Genomic DNA, 15,632 nt, shown 5'->3' with positions numbered 1-15,632 from the left:
TCTTTATCTATCTATCTATCTATCCATCTATCATTCCATCCATTTATCTATCTATCTATCCATCTATATATCTATCCATCCATCTATCTATCTTTCTATGTATCTTTCTATCTATCTATCTATCTATCTATCTATCTATCTATCTATCTATCTATCTATCTATCTATGGCCTATACCTATCTTACCAATCTCTCTATCTTCATTATACAAGATATTGTAACATTCATCCATCCATGTTTAACCCAACCCGTATTTGGAGGACCCCATAGCAATCCCTGTAGACTTATCCTGACCGGACGAGGGAAATACATTCCACACTCCAATTCAGGTTTTCAGTCATGTTACTTCATCTGCTGCAGTATTATCATTATTGGTTTGTTTGTTTGTTTGTTTGCTTGTTTGTTTGTTTTCTTTCCTTTTTTTGTAAAAAACTTGGGAAGAGCACTGATGGAGTGGAGTGGTGTTGGCCAACTTTTCATAGTTAAACGCACCCTATAACAGCAAAGGTGCCAAACGCAAGTAGCCACGAGTATTTCAGACATCGTTGTAACTGCAATGCTATGGGGGTACAATTGCCGCAGACCTCTTTGATCCATAGTGTTATAAGTTTCTTTCGTTTGTTCCCTTGTCATTAAGTTCACCCTGTATTTATATACATGTACGTTCTACGCTGTCCATACTTGGTGTATTCAACTTTTTGTATACGGTATAAGTTACCCATATACAGGCTTCCCCTTTGGGTATATTTCATCACATTTTTCTTGCTTTATTTCATTTTGCAAACTTGATGTTGATACAAATGTAGATGATTATATATTCATTTACTTACCGGTCTGACATCTCCTTTTAATGTTTCTACATCATTTCGGTATTTCATTTTATGTTAGTAATATTATCATAGTAATGGTAAGATAAATCATTATTATTTTCTTGTAGTTATGTGATAAATTACAAACTGAAGTTAAATTGACGCGTCCTTATACGGGACGGGCCTCTGTGAGACAAACTACATTGTATTGTCAGAGGAAAAATTTGTAAGTGGATAAAGAACAAAGCAAAAGATAAGTTATTAAGAGCAGAGGCGCGAAAGATAAAATGTTTGTGATTAAAAACATATAAAGGCATAGACATGTACGTGCAAATATAATGGACGTCTTCTATACATCCCTGGCACTTTAACGGTAATGTTTTTTTTTTTCCTCTTTTTTTTTCATATCGCTCCCCCATGATGGGACAAACCAACCTTTTAAACATGGAACTTGCATATTATCATACATGTATATTATTGGCGTCCAGAGATGACTGGAGCACCACTGTACATTTTTTTTTTTCACTTGAAACAGAAAAAAAGCTTCCAGTAAATCAACACAACTCACGATTCACCCAAGAAGATGAGATAATCACGCAAGTATTTTGGTCGTAAATACCTACTAGTATTCATTTATTCATTTCTTATGAACCAATATATTTATGCATACACTAGTAAAACTGACCAGAAATGAATGTAATTTATTATTGGAGAATTGAGCAAAGAAATGGGATTCCATCGGGATTAGAACCCGAGACCTCCAGACACAACAAGATATTGAACAACTAAAGTTATACATAAAGCATCATATAAAGGGCAAAATATTCTAATTAGGTAATATTTAATCATTTTCACACACGCCAGATCGAAATGGGCCCTACACCTACATGTATATCCTGTATTTGGCATATACCGATCAACCATGCTTTCTTTGTTTGTGACTATAACATAAAATGCACACTCTTGTCAGGGTTAAAACATTTCTGGTGGAGAGACCAAGTTGGCAACACAGCCAACGACGTCTTTAAGTATCCGACGAGAGTTTTCGCAGTGATAGCCCTTTTAAGGGAGGCACGTGGTTAACATTTTGTATCTAACTTATCATGCTTTTGCGTGAACAGTCTGAACCGTCACTACATGATACCCAGTGATTACACAGATGAACAAACTAATAATGGTTGCCAAACGGTCATGTGGATTATAATGAACCTTTGTCTTTGTAAATCTGTGACAGCGCAAAATGAAATTGCTTTCTTTTTCTCATTGCACATACATGCGTTGAGCAATCGAAGCCATTAGCTACACTATTCCCTTCACTTGCTGACACTCATACATTATGAATCATGCTGTCACGTCTTATAATCCCTACGAACTGAAAAAAAAGCCCATAGTAGTCAATCACCAAGTTTATTACCATTATTTTTACTGATATCGTCATTGTACTTTTATACAACATATTTTACTCACGTAATGATTACTAATGTCATTTCTCATCATAACAACAGTATTGTTAGTATCACTGTCTATCGATCTCCAAATAATTTTAATAGCTGTAACGTTCACGTTGTACAATATTAGTATTTGATGTAAAATCATGTGCTATAGTATAGTAGTATACTTTTGTACTAATAGTAACAATATTATGCTCTAGTTATGATAATAATCATAAGACCTATACTACTACAATTATAGTACTACAACCACTATTATTACAAAATATTGTTATCAAAATATACATGCATGCTGTTAAGAATGTTTGTTAATGTTTGTTTTTGTGATGTCAAAACTTACTACGACTTATGAAAAGGGACAATGCTTTGTTCTGATCAATAAAATCTAGAAACACACACACACACACACACACACACAAACAAACACGCACACACACGCACACATATACATCTATACTCCTGATATATAATGGAACCTATCAGTGACAATGGTGTGGTTATAAAAATAACAATAATAATGCTATTAGGAATAATTGCAGGGAATAAAAATGATATGTTCTTCTGATTCAAAGGCACAGTCTTCACTTCATTGAACCCACTGTTCTAAAAAAGGCCTTGCCAGAGTAAGTGCAATGTACTTGAGTATACCTCTTACGTAACAATTATTAGGGTATCAAATAGACCGTAATGAGTGACTACATGCAGACAAATGATTGGAAAATGCAATACACTTTCTTTACGCTGCAGATAAGCTGACATTTTGTTAAATTCATCTGGAAAGGATTAGGAAAGTAACCCATTATTCTGAAACATACATACATACATATCATTACGTCACGTCTCTGATTGGCACACATTTTTTTTCCGCGTTGCAGGCGGGGATTGAGATCGAATACTATACAACATCAACTATTCATTAAAATGTGTCATTCAAACAGGGAATATAATCTTTGGCAAAGTCGCAATTGTTGTCACGTTTGGTTATTGCACGGGGAAATAGTTGTTCATCTATTTGCCAGGAAACACTTCTTGTTAGGGCTTTTAATATCATACGTCACTTTTAGAGACAAGGGAGAGAGGATAACCGTGATTGCATACAGCTCTTAAAGACTCAGCCTGCCAACGACCTAACAATGAAAGACAGCGCCATGAACGCAAGTAACCACGTAATGGGAGGTGCATGTAAGCTGCCGGCATGAGATCTTGGAGTAGAAGCTGGAGGTCTAGCCGTCGGAAATTGACCTGTGAGCCACGGCGAGAAGTTGATCCACACAGGGGCATCTTGCATAGCCTCGATTAGCTGAGGAAAACAATAAAAACAAAAGGTTTAATGAATAAATGAGACAAAAAAAAAAACCAACAACACACAAAGGCATCAACAAGCCTGTCGCTTTGGGCTGCGCTCTGTATGATATGGAATTACGTTTTCCATAAGGGTACCGCAAGGGCATGTTTTCTTTTTTCTTAGTCGATGCAACGTTGAGTTTTGTTTTTTCTTATAGAGAGCAATAACTTGTCCATGTGTGTATTCATGTGTGTGTATGTGTGTATTTATGTATTTATGTGTGTATTTATTCATGGGGAGAGAGGTGTCCACAAAATTGCACTGGAGTGAACATTGTGCCAAAGGCAGGAGGATGGCATCTTTTGTAGAAAGTCTCATGTCATTACGAAACTCTCATTCTACTTTCACATTGTCCCTAAATTAGTTTCCAGGTGTCTTGCATAATACAATGTAAAACGGAATAATATGCAAAAAGTGTCCACATACTCTTGTACTACTGTAGCAAGCAAATACAAACCACTCTTCCTCCCTAAATAGGACTCCGTCAGAAATATCATACTCTGAATACAGATGCATTATCATCAGCAAAGGTATTATTAGCCTCACCTTCTGCTGTCGGTAGCCATTGTGCGGCACGCTGAACTCGTAGCCAATTGGACAAAAGTTTCCTGTGACGTCATAGGCTCCAGTCGTCTCACTGATGATCCATTCTTCGGGGTCCGAGGAACTTTGACACGCGTAGCTCAGCGGCAGGTTACAGTTCGAAGAAGTGTGCCATCGGTGGTCTTCGTGGCTTTTAGAAAGAAAGGAAATGGTGATATCACTGAAATTATGTATATTCTTTTATTGTGCAGTCGTTGCATCTGAATATGAAGAAACTGAGCGCCAATGTCAAGCCATTTTATCATTATTTTGTTGCTGCTTTTATGTCTTGTGCTGCCTTTTTAAGCCACGAACATGACGAGCAAGGGATTAGAAAGGACTGGTGTGAGTGTTTAAGGGCGGTAATAGGCGTCTGACAATAATGACGCCTCTGACAATAATGACGTCTCCGGAGGCTGAGGTTACGTCCGACTGGCCAATCAGTGGAGATTTTATCTGGTTCTCTGTGAGCTATAGATTAGCTTCAGCATACCATATTAGGCTTTCCTTTTTCACATTCGAGCTCTAGTCCTTCGTATATTTCCCAGAAAAGAAAAGATATATTTCTCTGGCCTAAAATCTAAGCTTTGAGGATACAAGAGGGCAACATTCAGAAATCAAGGAGAAGAAGAGGCTGCTAATGATTGGGATGATGATGATAATAATGATGAAGGAAGTAGGAAAGTCGAAAAAGTAGGACTGTAGGAGGAGGAGGAGGAGGAGAAGAAGAAGAAGAAGAAGAAGACAATGAAATGAAAAAAATAAGTAGTCAGTAAAAAGAAAAAAATAAAATCCCAGTGACGTACCTGAGCATAACACAGGAGTTTTCCTGGAGTTCCAGAGACGGCTCGCCCTTGGCCCAGGTGAAGACGGCAGTCTCCATCAACTGTGGGTGCACCATGTCAGTGGAAGGGAAGTTGACGGCGCACTTGACATGCTCGGTAAGGTCGGTGATCACGCCAGACGACGTAGGACCGTCGTAGATGACATCGAAGCTGCGATTCAGGAGTAAAGGGGGTAGTCATGTTGTTGACGAGAGGTACGCAAAAGATTAGACTCACCACTTTAAACCATTGACCCCCCCCCAAAAAAAAAAAAAAAAAAGAAAAAAGGATAAACTCTAATTTTTCAAACACAAGGCAAAAAAGCTGCGAACTTGATTGGCGGGTAAGAAAGGAAGATAGCAAACAGACAATCAAATTAGTCATAAAATAACTCCTTTATTCATCCACTCCTTTAAGAAATAGGAGAAGGATATGGAAGAAAGCCATTAATTTTTTACCAAATGAAAGGAAATTGCGCATAGGGCATATTGACTTCAGTTTTCTATTATAGTATTCTCTGTTGGAGTATACGGCTACTGATCAACTTGTCTTCTTCTTCTTATTTTTCTTCTTCTTATTCTTTATTTGCACGTAAACTCACTTTCTCGTCTTTTTTATTTTTCATTCGATACGATATCATAAGTATCACAATAAGCCTTGTATAGAGTCCTGCGTAATCTATACAGTATACTTTATTCGGGTACATTAAAGGGTGGTATAATTTTGATCTAAGAACCGCTGAAAATTGTATTCTTAAATCAGCCGGTGGTATACACAAAAGCTCGTGGACAGAGATATTGAGTAAATATACAGGAGCCATTAATGCATAATGCATAGGTCATACGCAGTTGACGGCTTTGGTTAGAATTTGTTGAATAATTAGTCATCATTGTGTTAATCAATTTGTAATATCACCATAATCATATTCGAAACCTGAGACAGGTTGTGTATCTGATAAACTATAGCTGAAAAAAAAAAACGGCACTGGCTTCTAGCATATTGTTATTATACGCCATCATTGTGACAACTTGGCTTTAATGCTGTCTTTTCACCTACACGCATGGGAAATTAGAGGCAATTTAATGACACCTTATTGTTTTATTCAGTGAAATTACATGGAAGTTCATGAAAGTATTGTTAACACAACTTACACGTAATGTGTGGCGTCTCCGAGAACTCTGAGACAATCTGTTGGCTGCTTTCCGGCGCATTGGGGATAGCCTGTGAACTGTGGTTTAAACGAGAGGGAAAAGAGGCAACCATCATTATCATCACTTACGTTATCTAGAATGTGATCTTGCTCAACTACGCAACCGAGCAGTGAGTCTGGTCAATGGGTGAAGGGATCTCGAAGTATTCACTTCACTCAACGTTATAGTCGCTCGACAGACTCATTATCAATCCAACATGGCAGCGATGTTGTCTGAGTACCTAAAATATTTCCAATACATTCTATTGTATTTTCCAACTTATACTAAGCATTGATGCCTACCTGACGTGAGTATGTGTGTACACCATGTTTTGTGACTAGTTCGTAGTTAGATATGTCCATTTGGGATTTCACTAATACTGAGAAGGTTCAAAAGCTGACTTACCTTATTCGCGCCAGTTTCACGGCACTTTTTTTCGTGGATGTACTTTCCCTGGTGAGTCCTGTTGGTATTGGTGACAACCACCACTCGTTTGCCATCCTTCAGAGGAGATTTAAACCCAAATTAATTCTCATAAACTGATAAAACAATATTGACAAGTATTTACTCCATTCCTCAAAATGCGAACTTTTGAACAGATCGAGGAATGCCTTTGACTAACTTTGCACTTTCATTGCCCTCCGTAAAAAAAAGTGTCTAAAGCAACATTTGATGTCATAAATCTTTCAAAAGTCTTTCAAAAACCAACATATCGGAGATAATATGTCGAAAGGTGACAACGATAAACGCGAATACATCCTTGAAGTAAGATTAAAAGGGAAGGGGTGGGTATGTAGAACGTGAATAGTAGATGAAAAAAAAAACAACAACAACAATCTAGGAATGATGGCATAGAGCCAGAAGAGCGGAGTAGTATTATGGTATAATACGATCGAACGACCATCAATAAAACTATGCATGACATCTTAACGAGTCAATGATTAAAATGACAAAAATTTAATCAAAGTCAATGTCTAACAGAAAGATGAACAACTTTCTTAAATATCATTAGCTTGTAGGCCTGTATTTGTTAACACAGACAACAAAATCACAATCAGCAATCGCTAACCTCTCTCATTCGCCGCAGAGTGGGCCAAACGCCACCATACGACGTCCTGAAGTCAGCCGGACTGAGGATTCGATCGTGGCCGAGAAAACGCTCAAGAGGACCGTTCATCTCGGCATCGTGTCCCTGATCAAACTTTTCCTGTATAGTCCGTAGAAGAAAGAAGTTGATACATCAATGTCAAAGAAGTTTGTGTATTGGCCGTGTCCCCCACTTGGTAGCGGTGCAATGCTTACGATGTTTTGATTGGTAAAATGGTGGAAGAATAATTCAATTTGTACGAAAACGGGCGAAAAAAAATATATTCCCCTCTATACATGTTAAACTCCAATACTGACGGTAAAATTATTCATTCTATGACTTGAAATGTGTTTTGTGTAACTGGACAAGGAAGCATTCCCTTCTATCAGGAATTATATCGGCCTTTTGACAGAATATAACATCTATCTTAGAATAAGTTTTTTTGCCTCATCATCCTGAAATGTAGTAATAACACTGTTATGGAGAGGTATATTCTTAACCTACAACTTCTAAACATTGTATTATAACTTTCGCATATAAAAAGAGAAAATGAAAAAGAGAAACAAATAGATTTACAACCAAATCATGTAGGTTTGCAAAAATTTAAAGACGAGTGACTCGTTTATATACACGGCAAGCAAGTGGGGATACATCCAGTCGGTTTGTACATGAAACCGAAAAGAAAAGGATCTAGCCAAAGCATTGATATGAAGAGAATTCCGGCATTACCCGCATGTATAGATTGGAACCATCCTTGGTCCGTGGAAAGTGGAAATAAAAGATGAATACACTATCTTACATTTATGTAGATGCGGACAAACTCATCCTCGTTTCCCGGTTCGTCCAGCCAAGCACCGATGTCGGCGATGACGTCAGCATACAAGACGTTGAACTCGCCACACCCAATGGCAAAGGGTAGGCCCAGATGGGCAAGACGCATCTTTTACCAGAGAAAGAAGGGGGGGGGGGGGGTGTGCGTTAGAAAGGGAGGGGATGATATAAACGGGGAGATTAGGCACAATCACAAGAATCCTCTGACTATATATGTATATATATATATATATATATATATATATATATATATATATATATATATATAATTTCGCATTGAAATTACTAAATATTATGTGTTCAATATCCCGGATTTCATTACGTAATACTATAAACAAAAATTAAAGGCACACATACACACAAACAATATTTCTAAGAAACGGAGGACAATTTCCAACGAGCCGCTTAAAAGGGAGAGGAGAAAAAAAACAATCACTACCGAAAAGCGTATATACCAATATCACACCAACATAAGAACTTAAAAGAACATCGAGAGAAAAAGAAAGAGATAGACAGAGTGAGAGAGGGAGAGGGAGAGAGGAGAATAAAGTGACGATAATAGGGATGGACATAAAGAATGAGAGGGAGAGAGATAAAGGGGGAGAAAGAGAAGCAGGGGGAGGGGGCCGACAGGTGGAAGAGGAAATTATATAGTAATGATGAAATGATGAAGGGGAGGCTGACTGAAACTCACTGCATCGGCACACCACCAGTTGTCGACCTCAAATCCTCTGACACCCATTTGTAGCATGTCCACGATGTCGAACTCATGATTGGCCAGGCCCAGGCATACGTTGTCGTAAGGCGGGGGCCACAGGCAGGTGTCATTAGCTGAAACAAAGAACGTATACAAATAATTATATGCGGACTCACGGAGATCTATATTAGGAATATGTACTCCATAAAGATTCAACACTTCTTTTAAAGCGAAATACGACATCACGGAGATCTATATTAGGAATATGTACTCCCTATGACTTGGATGTCCTCGAGGTCTTCCTTTATTGTTTTTTTTTTGTCCTTTTGTTCTTTTCTAATTTCCTACGAGGTGGTAGGAATATTGTCGCATGTGCACAAGTTGATCGTCATGATCTGGCCAAATTTCCATTTGTTAACCATGTTTTTGGTTTTTTTCGCCCACGCTGTTTGTCGACAGCGAAATTAAACTCAAATCAGTACGTAAAGCGTAATGATCGTTATGACCAGCAGTGAAGGGAAGTCGATGTTCATGTTATGCTGCATGGGACCAGAATATCACAACAACCAAAAATTATTTTGAAATAAATTTTCTTCTCACTGCTAGTGCTCAAACAATTTCCACTGAAAGACTTCAAAGGGTTCTCGTTAGATCAATGACATCTGGCTAACGCCCCCTTACCTCCGTATGCCAGTCCGTATGCTCTTGCGTTGAATGCATTATGAGCCTGCATAAGTCGTGATAGAATACCAAGAAATGTCGTAACTATCATCATTATGATATTGTTTCAATGGGCTTTCACATGAAGCTTGCGTAGGCCAGGTACTCATGAAAATAGTTTTGACGGTATAGGTAGCAAACGATCGCAAGAATGAGAGTTTTGGCATTCAAAAAATCCTTAAGATCCAGTGACAATTTTTTTTTTAAAGAGCTGACGTAGGCTAATGCATATAAATATGTAGGAATTGGTCGTAAAGTAGCTTTGCAAATATGTAGGAATTGGTCGTAAAGTAGCTTTGCGTTGCATATACTTAGGTATAAACTGAATACCGATAGGACTTCACTGACAGAACCAAAACGAATAAGAGCAACATATAACAGCATCTTACAACTTACAACCATGTTAAAGGTTAAGGGCTTGTAATCAATGTCCAACATTATATTTCTATTATAATGAGATAGGCCTACCTACATTCACAGGGATAAACAGTTACTGTAGTTTTGAACAGACAATTTGTATAAGATATAAATTAATTAAATGCATAATTGTCTAAATTTCTGAGCGTGATGTTAACTTACGTCAAAGATTTGAATTCTGTCAAGAGGTAAATCAATCTGTGAGGCGCAAAAAGTAGAGAAACAGAAACATTGAGATACGCGAGTCACGTTTCTTTGATATTTGATCAGGTAAGTCTTTGGTTATGGCGAAGGATGATTTCTTAATCTTTATAAAGTAGCATTGCTTAATTCTTTATTTTGAAATTATTACATTCATTTCCCTGCGTTTCTCGACATATTGCACGATCACTATAAATGACAAAGTGTTACAGTTTGTACAACAGATTTACGGTATTGCACCGCTGGGAAACAGAAATGTTTTGTTATGGTGTTATGAAACAAGACCACATAAATGATGTTCCACAACCACAACAAAAGCTTTGAATTCCCCCCTTTTCTATTGAGAGATTTCAATATCATATCTATTAAACATTCGCACTCAGCGCGTGAATATTTCGTCCTTTTGAAAACAGTGTATATAGGTCTAAACTTTCTTGACAAACATTTCCAGATTAATTTTGGATATTTATATAAGTTATTTGTACAAGCACATTGATTTCTTCTTTGAGAGACGTACGTTTTACAAGCCCCGCTTTTCTGAAGATCATGCTCTTTTCAAACGCTGTATTTAATCTCTGTTACCATTGCAAAGTGTGAATCGTTTTCTCTTTATGTATATATTTTCCGTACTTATACTACTTTGTATTACATTTTATGACTTTTTACAAACTGTTCGACAATATGAGCTGACAATATTGTATACTTTGTATTATTTATCATTATACTTTGTATTACCTTTTGTTTGATTAAAATAAATATGATTTAATTGAAGAACTGAAGAATTTCTTACCTGCAGTTCCCGCTGCGTCTTCAAGGCAAACTGCAGCCAGGGATCAATATCTACAGTTCCTTTCATGCACCGCCCATATCTGTCACACTGTAAGACCCAGAGTATATTCGTACGTGAGTAAGAGTGTAAGGTAAACATCGAGACACTCTCAAAGGCCACTTCATCAATGTTATCAATCTTATGTAAATCCTAGACGGCCAGAAGATGTAACAAAATACAATGCGTTTATCGGTTTTCTTTTTCATCTTTAACAAGTATGTTCAAGTGAATCTGTCAATATCATTACAAGTTTGTATCCCATTAAGCTGTCCATGATCATGCCAATGACCATGCGCATGACCATTTCCATAACCATTAAAAATAATTACTATGACCATCGTAACTAAGCATGTTCATGACCATTATCATTACCATTACCGCGCCGTTTACCGTTACATTACTCTATAGTGGTGGCCTACTAAATTACTCGCATTTCTTCACGAGTATAGGTCTTATGAAAAAAAGAAATTAGGTCAAGGAGTGACAGAGAGGGGGGATGGAAATGAGAATCATGCATTATTATGGAACACCTACAAACTAGTTCTATTCATGGGTTATCAGTTCGATCATTGAGCAAATGCAAATATAAACGTTGACGTCGAGTCCGTCACTTACAGCATAATCGGCAATTAACCGCTGCTGAGATTGCGTATATTATAAAGAACTGTACCTGGCAGGGAACATCGCCGCTTATCCCCCGACAAGCCGCCCCGTCAGCTGCCGACAAGAGGATCTATATGAAGTAAATATAGGCACAGGACTGACTTGACAAAATCAAATTATTCAGCTTTCAAATGTCTCTATACGACCATCAGTTCATTTCTTCTTGCTATATAGCCTTAGTATCGTGATGTATTCATACATGTTATTGTTGAAACATTCGCAACCCATGCATGCCTCAAATCTGTTCTACGCTGATAGTGTATTGTACTTTGTAGCTTATCCTGATACCAAAGTCGATTTATATAAAGTATACAAACTAAAGATTCATTGAAAATACTGCCAGCCAAATGGTACAATATCGACTCACACCGTTCATTATAAAGCCAATTCGAAGTATCGTAGGATTTAACTAAATGAACCTCATACTGCAGTTGCAGAGAGTATCATATACAAGCACTGACAAGATTCATGATAAAACAAGCGATGACATTTTTTCTTTCTTGTTGGAAATTCTATGTGAGAACAAAAGATGATAATAAGCATAAAACCTGCCGAGCATGCAGGCCTGCAAAAGTGAACATTATGTCTGTTTGAGTGTGTGTATGTGTGTGTGTTTACTCCTTCCTAGTCATTATGACCTATACAGTGAAAACTGATAAACTATAATCCCAAGCAGGTGACATTTTCCGTTCTTTTGATTTTGATTATTCAGTGGCTTAATATCCTTCTTCCGAAAACGCATGCAAACGGGAGCCTTTTAATTTTTCCCTTTTCTCGATTATTGATGTTATAGGTGTTCGTTTGTTTAATTTTTGTTTGTTCCGTTTTGGTTTTGTCTTGCTTTGTCTGGTTTTTTTTTTTCTTCTTCTTCTTGCTATCCATTATACAGGTGGCCTGTGTTGGTGCACTTGAGCCTGACGCCCTGTTCGTTACATGCACTACACAAAACATAATCAAGTCGTGTAAATGTATATTACTCATTTGTTTAATGCTGATGCCAGATTAGAATGATAACGATGATAAAAGCGATAATGATCATGAGAGAAATAATCATAACAACAAAAATGAAAATGAATATGCTGTTCCAGTCACTGAAATTTTGTTCATCGCAAAGCGGCCGATGATTCAATTTATTAGCATAATGTACAGAATGATTAAACTTGTTTTTACTAGAGTATTGGAGTTTTTTTAGGTTCTACCTTCCTTGGTTTGATTTCACGTGTACGTATGAATTAATGTATTATGAAGAACATTGAAAAATAAGTGTTTTACAGACTTGAAACTTGAAATTTGAACTAACCTGGACGAGAGCGCCAAACAATAAAAGTGAACCCATGTGTACCGTTGAAGTATATGCTGCATACATTATCTCGGAGGGATATAATTCTCCTTCTCCTCCTCCTCTTCCTCCTCCCTATGTATGTCTGTCCACTCTGCCTCCAAGACTACTGCTCGTTTATCCTCGACGTAAGGGTGATTTCAGTAGCAGCAGCCCCACCTGCCTGGTAGCAGCGACCGACCGGTGTTACACTGTCTGTGCGGTTGACGGGATGGTGAAGAAGGAACACTGAGGAAATGGTGCTTTGTAGGCCGACACGCGGACTTCCTACAAACTACTAATAGCGCATTATCGCTAAATGCGTATACAGTTATCTTGTGTTTCACTATAGATTCTGCTGCAGGCTCACATAACATTACTTCCTATAGTTTACCATTTCATTTTTCACACAGTATCTTTCATACCGCTATATCAAGACAGCGACAGAACGTATTTTCCAACAGACTAAGAGAAGAGTTCAGTAATTGTTTCTCATAGGGTTGATCGATCGCTTCTTGTAAGATGTATTCGTGAGTGTTTGCGCACTAGTTTATGGCTACTATAATTGGCGGGTTCGGAATTCGAAATTTGATAGCGCATCAGATAAAAAAGCAGCGCGATGCATCATGTCTTCAGATCGACTCTAAACTTTATTTGTCGTCAATGTGCATGGCATGTAGGCCTTTTATCATTGTTGCAAAGAACCCGAAGTTTTGCTTAAACCTGATCAACTTTGTAGCAAGATGGTCTGTTTGAGTCAATGCACATTGTAGTGATAGTTGGTGCTATACAGAAATGGCACCACCCTTTTCCACAACAGATGATTTGTGAACTGCGGAAACTAAATGCGTATTATATTAAAGGGATGGTATAGACCAACAGTTTTGGTTGGGATGGGGCTTCAGGTTTCCAACATACTTTGATGATGATTTTTCAGATAATGAGAAACCTTTTTTTTTTTTTGAAATTGGAAAGAGCATATAATTCTTCAAGGAATCCAAGGTTTATTTGATGAAATTGGTTTTGAAATGGCAGAGATATCCAAAACAGAGCAATCCTAATAAAAGGTGGGACCCACCTTATATTAGGACGGCTTTGTTTTATTTTGGGGTATTTTTATATCTCGGCCATTTCAGAACCGATTTTCATCAAATAGACTTTGAATTCCTCTTAGAATTGTATGCCTTTTAACATTTCCTAAAGTGGTTTCTAAGTATCTAGCAAAAACTTAAAAGCTGAATTCTCACCTCAACCAGCACTATAATACCATCCCTTTAATTTCCGGCAGCACTGTGACCATGGTGCACACAAATGATGCAACATTCAACTTGTTCCCCCACGAAATTCTGCAATCAACATTCAGTTTATTCAAAACTCTGGATGTGTGCGGTATCACCTACACCTACTCATCTTTTGAGAGGGGTAATTAGTATTCATTTACTCGCACTATGGTGGGTCACGCGCACACCAGTGATTATGCCGCTCTTGAAGCACCGTCTGCCCCGAACTGCCTGAATCATCGACAACAAATAAATGGTGTCAGAGTGGTGGATCTATATCTTTATAACTTGTGATTTCAGTCAGAATTTTGAAATGAATGAACTTAAGATTGATTCATTGAAGAACTTTACTTCCTGTACGCGATGTTGAGTTATTAAAGGAGACTTGCGAAGTCAACTAGGTGCAAAAAACCGACAAGTACATGTACATGTATTGGAATTTGCAGCACGTACATAATAAATGAATACGCCAAACAGTTTATAAGCTGTGGATGTGAATATTAATGTGTATTTGTGTGTGGGCATACGCAACATGGTCTAATCTTCCACCCAATATACTAGAAATGTCAAAAGTTCGAAGCAAGCTTTCTTTCTTGGCGCAATATTTTTTGATCTATAACCAGTCATTTAAGTGACAAATTCAGGTGGTTTATTTTTTCTTGATTGTTCATGATCTTTGATCTAGCCACCACACTTGAAATTATCATGACGAGATACCTCAGATAAGGCTGTCCTCGTTAGAATGCAAATCTAAGTGTCGTAATTGATTTTCTGAACAATCACGAGATAGCATTCGGATTCTCGTAGCTGTTTACTGCCATTAACTTTATTTAGCAGACACAATGCCTGAAATTGCGTCAGTAATCGACCAGAGATCTTTAGTTGACACACTTATTTGCTGCTCGGGAGGAAAGGCTATGTTTAGAATAACGGATCATGAACGTATCTGTGGAAGACAGTCCCCGACACACAGCTAGTCCAACCCACATACTTCGTCATGATAAGATAAGTCATTATACGGAGAATCAATGTTACTTCCCGTTAGCTAATAGAAGACAGAGTTCGTTATTGTTATACCTATCAACTGTTAGCATAATCACTTCGGTTCCATGACATTTGCTCCTGCGACAATTGCTCCCATTATCTTCACGCTAAGCCAACCATAAATTCTCACCACAAACTTAATCGTAATCCTAATTCTATTCCTCACATCAAACTAAACCTAAACCCTATCACGATCACAACCCCAACCCTAACCCTATCCCAGGGATGCCAAGTTCAAAAAATTTTTATGAGTGAGATTTTCATGACTCGGCATCTCGGCGCGCGAATGTGCATGTGAGCGAGGGTGTGGGAGGGTTTTTTTCCTCCCTTTGGCCTCCCACAGTA

The 15,632-nt window shown here is 37.8% G+C and overlaps 1 protein-coding gene across 1 annotated transcript; it reads right to left on the bottom strand.

The window, feature by feature from the left end:
- Nucleotides 1-3,370: 3,370 nt before the first annotated feature.
- LOC139709022 (uncharacterized protein MT2135-like) lies at nucleotides 3,371-12,981 on the bottom strand. Its single transcript, XM_071620989.1, has 13 exons — nucleotides 12,946-12,981; nucleotides 11,653-11,715; nucleotides 10,944-11,030; nucleotides 10,115-10,150; nucleotides 9,497-9,542; nucleotides 8,813-8,949; nucleotides 8,087-8,227; nucleotides 7,270-7,407; nucleotides 6,606-6,701; nucleotides 6,162-6,238; nucleotides 4,993-5,181; nucleotides 4,151-4,337; nucleotides 3,371-3,559 (listed from the first exon to the last, which is right to left on the bottom strand). Exons 1-13 carry the CDS (start codon nucleotides 12,979-12,981, stop codon nucleotides 3,371-3,373), a joined length of 1,422 nt encoding a protein of 473 aa, XP_071477090.1.
- Nucleotides 12,982-15,632: the final 2,651 nt, after the last annotated feature.

Source organism: Diadema antillarum, unplaced genomic scaffold (genome assembly GCF_040938485.1).
Source record: "Diadema antillarum isolate AM-2024a unplaced genomic scaffold, OU_Dant_1.0 seq00001400_RagTag, whole genome shotgun sequence".
Lineage (NCBI taxonomy): Eukaryota > Metazoa > Echinodermata > Echinoidea > Diadematoida > Diadematidae > Diadema > Diadema antillarum.
Note: the sequence above shows the minus strand (reverse complement) of the source record. Positions and strands in the feature narration are given on the sequence as shown.